Below are 11,526 nucleotides of genomic sequence, written 5' to 3'. Positions count from 1 at the left end.
CGACTGCAGTCAGCGATCAAATTGCGATCAGAAATATCATCGTTATTGAAAGTAAAGATCACACACTTCTAACATTGATACTAGGAGAAATAGTCTTCCATTCTTAACTAATAGTAGACTATTTCTACACCGAGCGATTGCTAGTAGTCGGTAATCCCATGTAATTTTAATATCATTCTTAACTGGTATCATCACTACTACAGTTTAAAATGGTCTATATTATTTTTTAGGAATAATAGTGATATATTACTTCTTCCATATGCACCGATCGATGGTAACCGACAATCCATTATTAATTAGAAATAGCATCATCATTCAAAATGACCAGTACATACTACTTTTAAAAGGGAAAGCAATCGACATCATTTTCCTTCCTAATAATGATACAACACTGCTACGCCAAGTTATTGTAGTCAACAGTCTTATTGCATACAGAAATACTCGATATATCATCATTTCAAAATGATTAATCTACACGTCCTTGAAAAAGAAATTGTCTATCTAATGCGCCATATTGTTTCCATAGTACAGTTATTTTTCTACATCGATTATTAAAATTGTCATCCAACAGTTAACAAAAATACTTTCCTTGTATGTGTATACATATGGCGAGTATTTGTAATTTTTAAAGCTTTGTTATAATTATGAATGACTGTATTCAATTTATTTTTTCCGGAGTGTAGTGCCAGCTGGAGCAAGTAATTGGTATAACCGCTACCAATTGTAGCAGTTTGACTTGTGATCCATCTTCTGGTACCATTGCTTATTTAGCTGGGTAAGTCGTGCAGATTTGATTTGATTATATTTCTTGTCTTAAGTGTCCAATTTTCATCGGCAATTACAGTAGGACAGGTATATTAGTCAAGAATTAATTATTGTATATGCAAGATATTCTGCATCTACTGATAGATTACTACATTTCTTCGGTAATCCATCACTATTCTACATCTTTAATAAAAGGGTGTTGATAAATGATCCTTACCACGTGAAATATATCCTAGAGTCGTATTTTATCAACCATACCTTAGTCTATTTTCTGATTTGTATATGCAAGATATTCTGCATCTACTGATAGATTACTACATTTCATCGGTAATCCAACACTATTCTACATCTTTAACAAGGGTGTTGATAAATGATCCTTACTACGTGAAATATGTCCTAGACTCGTATTTTATCAACCGTACCTTAGTCCATTTTCTGATTCGTATCATTATTCAATTAAATTCTCATTATTGACAGTAAGTGAATATAAAATAGGTTGTTTTTATCCACATGGCATCAATCACCTTTGCCTATTATCGTTACCAACAAGTTCAGTAATATTCAATTGATCAAATTCAATGTTGAGATGGAGTTATTTTTTATCGGAATGTTCTGAATTAGTCCATTTACTAAGTATACTATTTTAGACATCGACATAGACTTGTAGAAAGTCGACGCAGACACAGTAGATTTATGTTAATTGAGGATGATCGTTAAATTGATTAATTGTGGATGATCGTTAAATTGATTAATTGTGGAAAAGTGATTAATAGACATGACTGTGGCAAAGAAATTGCAATACCTAAAAACGCTCGCTTTCAGAAACCATAGATTAGTATTAGTAGCTATGATCAATAATGATAAATAAATAAATTAATTAGCCTCCGATGGAAAGTTTACAAAGCTAGAAAAATTGGCCATATTGACTAAAAAATTCTCCTCCAGTTACAGTAAGAAACTGAGCATAGTATACAGCAGACCACTGCACATCTGACATGGAGTTTACAGAGAACGACAATGAGGGACTAAAAAATTGATCCCTTTACTTAGAAACTCGATGGACTAGTCAACAAGTCACGGTAATAGTTAGTTCGGACATAGTCGTGATAATTCAATCAATTAAATTAATCTAGGATATGAAGTTCATAAGCATAAAGAAAGGGGCGATATGCACTAAAAATGCAGTCGGTAAATTATACTGGTAAATTTTTATATAAGCTAATAACTAATTATTATAGTATATGGCCGCCATAAATTGATTGATAAGCGTCGATTTCTAAAATACAAAGTTTGAATTATTATAAAAGCAGTATAAACCGTCAATTGCTACTGTATACCTGATATAACGATCAGCACCTTTAATAAATCGAGTTTTACAACAGTACTTCAATATTATACAGTAATAATAGAATCATCCAGTATAATTATTTCCTATTACTGACAAAGCTTCCTCCTGCCTACTCATGATGAATTGTTGTCTTATTCTCATCCAAATCCTACACAGTGTATCCTTTCTTGATTGTTTTAAGATTAATTTATTGATACGTTATAATCATCAATAATGCAGGTTGTCAATGGCAATATCCAGCGAATATAGTCGCTTTACTAGATATTGATACAATCTTGCCTTTCTTATTCTATGAAAATACCTTCAAAATGATCCATTTTAATGATCTTTTTCTCTCTCATCTAGTTGTGTTATTGTTCTGTACAATCCTAAAACAAATCGTCAAAGTCATATTTTTAATACAGCGAGGTAAGTTTTTTCTATTTATAAGCTAAGACTGCTGTAAATTGTTCAGTAAATTATTTCTAAAATTTATGAGTTATGAGACAAACTGTACGATATCGGGGTTTTCTAGTAGCATTTGAGCCGATGATACTTCCACATTGTCATACATTGTGGACTTTTGCACGTCCAACTCTGATTAAATTATAACTGTAACAGTAAAAGATACCCAAAATTGTTGAAAATGCATGTCCAAAAAGGTGTCATGTTATTTTTCCTGAAGCGATTGATTGTCTATTTTTTCGTAATCTTATAATATTACCAAATGATATTTAAAAAAAATGGTATATCGAAAGGCTTTCAGTATCGATATTTACTCGTATTGCTGAGATAAATGGCAGCTCTAACTGCAAAAGGTATTCAAAGTTGTTAGATATACAGTACATTTATGATGGAGTAGCATTTTCTATCCGCCCCCCGCCCCCATTTTTCTTAACTTACATGACTTCACTAAAGGTATTTCGTAAAGTAGGCTGCCAGAAAGGTTATAGCAGAGATAGGTAGTAGTTCTGGCTGTTATTTTATTTGGATAGGTTTAAGACTGATAGTCTACCCTTACAATATTCCATATAGAAGATGTTAAAATTGATCGAGCCTTCTATTTCTATCAATCAGTTATGAGCTCTTACCCAGTTAATAATAGAAAGTTATTTTGCATGCACAGTATCATAGTTAGACCTACGAATTCCTATATTTAAATTCATAATAGTATCAGTTCTCTTCTATATCATATAAACCAGCGAAATATGTTAAATAGATTAAGCTTTCTATTTTTGTCAATCAGCTACTGTACTATATTCTCTTTAAGTGATAATAGAAAAATAGTCTGGCAGTGTTTAAATCGACAAATTTGTAAACTTACTTTTGCAACGGTAGAATTTGTTTACGTTCATGAATGGTAAAGATGTTCGGAGAGACTAAGCGGATGACTTTATGCCGTTTAGATTTACGAGTTTGTACGGTTATTTCTTGTAACTGCAAAATACCTATTTTACATCATAGAAATCAGTAGCAGTTATCATAAATAGATCAAGCTCTCTATTTGTATCAGCCAATTATTAGACTCTCTCGAATAATAGTAAAAATAGCTTTACAATGCTTTGATGTCTAGTTCGTAGATTTAAATTCTTAAGACTCAAAAATTCTGTTCTAGGTTGTATAAACTAGGATAACGCGTAAAAAAATCATATTAAATAAGAGCAAATTTTCTGTTGCCTACTAGGTTTACATAGTCAAAATAAATCAACTTTTGTTTCATCGTTATAGCTATAAACTCGTAAACTTAAATTTTGCAAATAGTAAAATTTTTAAATATAATTGTAAAAACCATCAAATCAATGAGAATTCGTTCATTTAAATGTAGTTTTTTGTATTATGTCTAGCAAGGATAATTGTAGTGAATAATGATGACTATTTTTTGTCTCCAATGTGTACTTAATGTCAATATCGAACATACTGTATATTTACTTAATACATATTGACTTGAATAGGAAATGTCTAAAGTGCGTTGCTTTCTCAGAAGATGGCAGATACATTGTTAGTGGCGAGGTTAGTAGAAAGAATGCAAATTATAATATTGTCAACATAGCTTATTTGATTATCTTGTATTAAAAATTCAGAAATATTTATAGTAATAGGCAATTATTAAAAATACTTCCACAAAATATGCGCATAGCTATTAGATCATAATCGATATTCATACAGCATTATAAACCTAACATATTATTGTTGCCGTATTACTTTATTTAATTTTCTCTCATTACCATAATTTAATTCTGCTCAAATACTAAGCAGTCTATTGAAATCTAGAGAGCATTAAGTATCATTGATAAATAATTATAATCAATGTGCATTTATGCGTATTTAGTTAATATTCGTTCAATATTTTGTTCTATATAATGGATAGAGTGGGCATTTACCGGCTGTTAGGGTATGGGATTTATCTGATAATAATAACCAAGCAGCTGAATACCTGGGTCATAAATTTAGCGTTGCCTGTGTGGTAAGTAATTTATTGTAAGATAATAATAGCTATGTGTACAGCATACGATGGCTAATACTACGTAATGCCTTAATATTTTCTAATCTCTATTTGGAAACAGTATATTAATATCGTATTTGTAGTACAAATTAGTGCATTGACGGACACTGAGCTTTTAATATTACTTCTACTACTGTAGCTTATTGCCCACTATCTTACTGGCGGTTTGCATATTTCCAGTACTGCGCGTTATAGCTATAGTTTAATTACGATACTATGAAGATAATAAGTTATCGCAGTACGTGTGCTATATACAGTACTGTGGAGTTGTGGATAATACAGTGCTATACGCGTATACTGTATAATTGCTTCATTGCTGACAAACGGCACTAACTGCACATACACCTGTAATTACAATTTAAGCCATTGACATACAGTTCTCACGAAACCTATGATTGTATTATAGTTACATAGGTGAAACATAGTAGTGTTGTTTTTCGACTATCATCCTTGAATATAATTATACCAATGCAACAACATTCTTTAACTTGAATGATAAGTGGTAGTAACTTTAAATTGTAATCCCTGGAAATGGTTATATAGCGTTTCAATTAATTTACTCCAGTCTATATCGACGAGCAATTCTGATACTGTCTTTTAGCTAGAATCCCCTCAAATCATTATGTAATACACGCATATATTTACTTTCAACATGTACGGATGAAAAATATAGTACATTTTATTACTAGTGTCACTAAAAATGATCCTATATTGCTCCAATATACGTCATTATGTCCAGGTGTATGTAATTATCACGTTTGTCAGGAAATAGAAAAATTTTAATCATTATGTTCGCGTATAAATAATAATTCTCATTGTTGATGATTATAGGCTTTTTCTCCTAACAACAAACTAGTAATATCAGTTGGAGATCAACATGATATGAGTGTTAATGTCTGGAGTTTAAAGGTAGCTTTTTCTTCATTAGATCTTATTTATACGCGCATTCTAGTTAATAAAGAAAAGGTATTGCGCTAGTTAATTAATTATTTAGTAATGGCTTTTTTCTTTACCGTTAGACTGGGCAAATTGTGGCATGTAATAAGATTTCTGTCCAGGTAATGTTGGCGATAATTTAATTTTACAGAGTAAGACACGAGATCAATTTCGTAGATATTGTCTTAATAATCTTCATTAAGGCTTGTTACGGGAATCAACTGTAACACTTTTGACTCATTTATAAAATTGCAGGCTCAGTCCTTATCATTTGCAGAAGATGGTAGCTACTTTGTTACTGCTGGTCTACGTCATGTTAGATTTTGGTATTTTGCCAAAAATTCGAGCAAGGTATCATACTAGTAAATTGTACTAACATATGATATTTCTGTTTATTCAAAAAGTAGCTAATCTTGCCTAATTCTTAATAATTTATAGGTTGGAGATAGACAACCATTAATTGGTCGATCGGGATTATTAGGAGAATTGAGGAGCAACATGTTTTGTGATGTTGCCTGTGGTATTGGCGATAATGCTAGTTCTACTTATTGTATCACAAAGAGTGGTCTACTCTGCTGTTTTAACAGTAAGCGAATGTTAGAGAAATGGGTTGAATTAAAGGTTTGTAATATTATATCTAATTTATTCTGTAACTAGGCAGTGTTATGATGGTTTAGATATGCTATGTAGACTACACAGATGGTGCATGGGTTACTTTTTATCAGCTTTTACCATTAATAGCGTTGCACATAACCATTCTTATTTAGGCATCATCTGCTAGCTCTGTTGTTGTCGATGAAAATTATATTTATTGTGGTTGCTCATCCGGTATCGTTAGGTAAACTTCACTTGCGATACTTTTTCAGTTTTATGAAAAAAATTTTTGATCATTTTTAATGACGTGTATCTTACGGTCTCTCCATTGTATCGTAGAATTTTCAACTGTAGTACCTTAGGCTTTGTTACAAGCTTACCTAAACCGCATCGTTTAGGAATAGATCTAGCCAACAGCGTAGATCCTAGGTATTGTATTTGCTGACAATTTTATTCAATTTTATAAAAATTTCTTACGCCATATTTCCAAAATTTTCATAGTGCTATGGTATATAAAGCTGACCCCGATATTAAATATCCAGACGTCGTAGCTATGGTCTATGATTCTATAAATAAATTGGTTAGGATAGTTTTATTATCAAAAATATACTTTGATTCATTTTTATGTAATTTAACGTAAATTTTCTAACTACAACTGATAACTGTTATAATATTTACCTTTATACCTTAACGTTATGATGTTTATTGATTTCTGTTAGGTAACTTGTACATATAATGACCATAGCCTATACATATGGAATTTAAGAGATCTACAAAAGATTGATAAATCTCGATCATTTTTATTTCATGCTGGTTGTGTTTGGGACGTTAAGGTAATAGAAATGGTGCAAGAATATTATTATTATAAGTTAGCTTTCGTATTTGTGTATTTATATCACATTTTTATTATTCGCATCTAGGTATATCGTGTTGCAAATGTTGAGAGAGCACATTTACCTGTAGGATCATTTGTTACCTGTTCATCTGATGACACGATCCGATTTTGGAACCTTGATTTAGGTATTGTCTTCCGGTCGATCCATTTAATTTCATTAACTGAAATATTTTATTCATAAAAATGATATGATGCCTCCGTTTTTTAGATGCCTGTCAGGACACTTTACGCTTCAGGAAAAATATTTTTAGTGATGTATGCTTTTAATATTATATTTTTCCCTACTCATGTCATATTTTAATATTTAAATTAATCTCGCTGTGGTTTATTACTGTAGGAGTTATTTCGGGTTTTATACACAGATAAGGAATTTACTAACCTTGTAGAAACAGTGACAGGTAATATTCATTTATTTAAATAGCACTTTCAACTTTATAAATACCACGCTAACAGAGCAACATTACAATTAGTGGGCTCAAGTAATACACCTGCTAGTCCTTCTGTTGAGCATCAAAAAAGTATTGGAGTTAGATGTATGAATATTAACAATAACGGCCAATATCTTGCCTCCGGTGATAGATCTGGGTTCATTAGGTAATATAAATTGCATATCAGTTACCTTTTTTGTATTGCCAAAGCTTATCGTGATTCTATATTGCCTGTCAAAGGATACATGATTTACAGTTTATGGATGAGTTGGTTAAAGTTGAAGCCCATGACGCAGAAGTTTTATGCGTATCATTTTTAGATGTCGATTCTGGTATGGACAATTTCTTCCTTTATACTTTTCAAGGATATGCTAAGTGCTACTTTAACTTATTCTGAATTATATGTATCTGGCTAGGTCACGATTTATTAGCCTCTGCAAGTCGAGATCGGTTGATTCATGTTTTTCATTTCGATGGTAAAAGCTGTAATCTAGTACAAACAATTGATGATCATTCTGGCTCTATTACTTCTGTTCATTTTGCTGGTAAAGTAATAATGTTTATAAGATTTAAAGTATTTCTCTGATGTGTTGCATATCATATAATCGTGTGATCTATTACTAAAATTTTTTCAAATACTTTGTAGTCGTAAAAGACAATTTACACTTATTGAGTTGTGGCACCGATAAATCAATTCTGTTTCGTACTGCGCAAGAGGTTCCGCAACAATATTTACATTTGTAATTATATAATGGCAAAGACTCCAATCACATGTTATAGTTGTTAATTTTTTTACTTTTCCATATTCTTAGGAACCGGAATTTCAATTTATTCGGTCAAATATAGTTGTTAGCAAGACCACGCTATATGATATGGATATTGATTGTAGACGGTACGTAATAGATATAGATAATTGTAGTGTGAACTTTTATGTAATACATGGTCATCTCAATTCAATTTAGAAAATTCGCAGTTACCGCTTGTCAGGATCGAAATGTCAGGTATTGATCTAAATAATGTTATTATAATTATTATTTTGCTACATGGACTACATGTGTATACTTATCACTAAAAGTATATGATTGATAGGATTTATAATATTAAAACTGGTAAATTGAAAAAAAGCTATAAAGGATCAGTTACTGACGATGGTACCTTGATAAAGGTAATTACGATTTTTTTCTGAGAAGCTACAGTATATACATAATTTAATAAATACCTTTATTTCCATATGTTCTAGGTTGCCTTAGATCCAAGCGGTAGTTACGTTGCCACAAGTAGCTCTGATAAATTTGTTAGTATCCATGAATTTTATTCTGGCGATTGTATCGCCCAAATGAGTGGACATGCCGGTGCGTAATTATAATTATTGTTGACATAACTATTTTAAACTGTACTAACATATTGTCTAACATTAAACAAGTTGAACTGATCTCAGTATTTTTTCATACAGAAATTATTACTGGCATTGCTTTTACCAATGATGGTGAAAGATTAATCACTGTTTCCGGTGATAGGTTAGTGATTAGTTAAACTATGTATAATTTATCCATTCGTCTTTATTTTCAGCAATGACTGATAATTTTTGTCTCATTATATGCGAATATAGTTGCATCTTTGTTTGGAAATTACCCTCTTTTGTAACTCAGGTAAGATGAAAACGGATATCACGGAATAAATGCAGCTTAGTATTTCATGTCTTACATCTCGAAACAATTTTAGACTATTCAAGAAAAGTTACTAGGTAAAAGTGATGTCAAGGATGCGGCAGTAGCCGAAGATTTACGGTTAGTTTTTACATGTATGGTATAAAATTTGATTACAAACTGTGATCGTAAAAATGTGTTTTATTGGGCACAATAAGGCGAGGGACTTATACTGTATCGCAACGTCAAAGTCATAAGGAATACAAAGGTGAGGAAGAGGAAGAAGAAGAGGAAGAAGAAGATCTTGAGCGGGGCAGTGAAGGTAGTGCAACTGGTATATTTGACTTCATTTTATATCTTTACTACGAAAATGTAGAAGTACTTATTAATCAAGAATTTTTTATCATTTTAATAGTGAACTACAGCAAGACCTATAAAAAAAATTATCGATATAGTTTTGGTCAGCTACCTGCATGGGCAAAGAGACAAGTATTGATCTTTTTTTAACTTGATTTTATACCGCATAATCGCATATTACTTAGGATTATCAATAATGCTATTATGACACTTTTTTATTACTGTATTGAGCTGTTTCGGTTTTACTAATTGATTATAGCTATTTAACACTTTATATTGATCATCGCGTTGCAAGTGTTTCATAATTTATTGTATTGATGTATAATTACTGTTCGATTTTAGATGGAAGTAGATGAACCAGAAACTTCGAATACAGGAACATCTAATGAAGCGGCACAACCGCAGGGTAAATGGGCTCAGGTATGCTAGAGATTAATGTGGGTGCCTGTAGATTTTAAAACATTGTATTGATCCATAATTACGGTTCGATTTTAGACTGAAGTAGATGATACTGAAGCTTCGAATACGGGGACATCTAATGAGCCGGCTCAACCACAGGGTAGATGGGCTCAGGTATGCTAGAGGTCTAGGCGTATGTAGGTGCTTATTTCTATTGTAATTGATTCTGACTTCAAGTGATGCATCATCATTATTAATTTACAGCGTGTAGACGCTGGTGGCATTAATTTATTGTCGGTATTGGATGACAGTCAGGGAGAACATATTACGGTTGCATTAGAAAATGGTAAGCAAAGCATATGATCTAAGAATTTTTTTGTTGATTCGTAGAACTCAGTTTTTAATATTATCTTAATTCTATAGATGATCGCCGCCTAACCTTTGAATCTGAAGATTGCAATACGAGCATTATCAGTCAAAATGTACTAATCTATGTAGCCTACTTTTAGTGAATTCTTGATTTGTAATATCCCTATTGCCTTTCTTGATTATTAGGGTAGGAATGCTAACTCTGAAGGTGCATTTACCCCCAAAGTTGAAAATACAGCTGAACCTTCAAATCTGGTGGCTGAAACAAGTGATAATAAGGTAATATTTTGTGTGAAGCTATGTTGCTTTAGTAGCTAATCGGAAGAAATCGGTATTTGAAAGGATTTAATATCAAAGGTCAAGCTGAGACGTAATAATTGGCGAGACGACCAAACCAAAACTACGACTGATAAACCTGTAGATGATATCAATTTGTTAGGAAAACAAACGGCATATTCCTCATTAATAAAGAGTAATAGTACAGGAGAAATAAAAAAGGCATAGTAAGTAGTTTTGACTTGTTCTTAATTCTTATCTTAATCTGTATTAAACGATGTGTTACTTTTTCAACAGCCGCGCCAGCTGCGATGCTAGGTATGCAACTTAAAAAAGTCACTTTGTAAACATATTTTAAAGCTCTACAAGTGCACTGGCAGATCTATATTATAATTAAAATTCTTTTCTCTATTAATTTAGTTCTTTCCAAGTTAAAGCTCCAGTAAAGCCTTCAGGGGTATGTTGTACAGCTAAGATTGGATGCTTGATCAAATGACATCTTAGTTTTTAGTGTCTTACGCAGAAACATTATATATTGGTTTCCTTACTAGGATTCCGATGAAAATATTAAGGAAAAATCTGGCAGTGGCGGTAAGTTATTGATTCTATTACAATGAGTGATATGAAATTCTTCCAGTTTGATATTAATTCATTCTTATTCTTCCCTGCTTATAAAAGACCCAAGTGATGATAATGGTGAAAATGAAGAAATAAATAGTGCAGATATAGAAAAGCAAGAAGAAATTGCTGCTGTTGAAGGTAACGAAAATGAAACCAAGAATAACGCCAAGGATTTTCTTTATAAAAATTATGAGAGTCTAGAGGCAAGTACATACGAACAAGCAACGGTAAAGTCTAAAGGCGAAATAATGGATGCCACATCAGCGGTTTCAAAAACTCAGGATGTGCTACATCGGTCGAGCATTTCAGCTCGTTTTCTGTCCAGATCTCAGCATACTACGATTGCCAAGTAAGTTTGACTGGTAATTCCTAAGAACCGTTTGTGTAACCAGTTTAAAAGTGAAATTACA

General features: G+C 32.0%; 1 protein-coding gene across 1 annotated transcript; it reads left to right on the top strand.

The window, feature by feature from the left end:
- Positions 1 to 686: 686 nt before the first annotated feature.
- TRIADDRAFT_26392 (uncharacterized protein) lies at positions 687 to 9,106 on the top strand (the record flags this gene model as incomplete). The annotated part of the gene is made up of 25 exons (XM_002113513.1): positions 687 to 775; positions 2,459 to 2,521; positions 4,045 to 4,102; positions 4,461 to 4,556; positions 5,427 to 5,504; positions 5,615 to 5,653; positions 5,787 to 5,882; positions 5,970 to 6,152; positions 6,299 to 6,369; positions 6,465 to 6,554; positions 6,627 to 6,705; positions 6,845 to 6,970; positions 7,070 to 7,145; positions 7,229 to 7,275; positions 7,358 to 7,418; positions 7,491 to 7,614; positions 7,689 to 7,780; positions 7,865 to 7,993; positions 8,095 to 8,165; positions 8,261 to 8,340; positions 8,411 to 8,449; positions 8,538 to 8,613; positions 8,689 to 8,800; positions 8,902 to 8,965; positions 9,058 to 9,106. Coding segments are annotated over 25 exons (2,088 nt in total), but the record flags the coding sequence as incomplete, so codon positions are not given.
- Positions 9,107 to 11,526: the final 2,420 nt, after the last annotated feature.

Source organism: Trichoplax adhaerens, genomic scaffold, assembly GCF_000150275.1.
Source record: "Trichoplax adhaerens TRIADscaffold_6 genomic scaffold, whole genome shotgun sequence".
Taxonomy (NCBI): Eukaryota; Metazoa; Placozoa; class Uniplacotomia; order Trichoplacea; family Trichoplacidae; genus Trichoplax; species Trichoplax adhaerens.
This window is presented reverse-complemented; position numbering and strand designations above follow the sequence as displayed.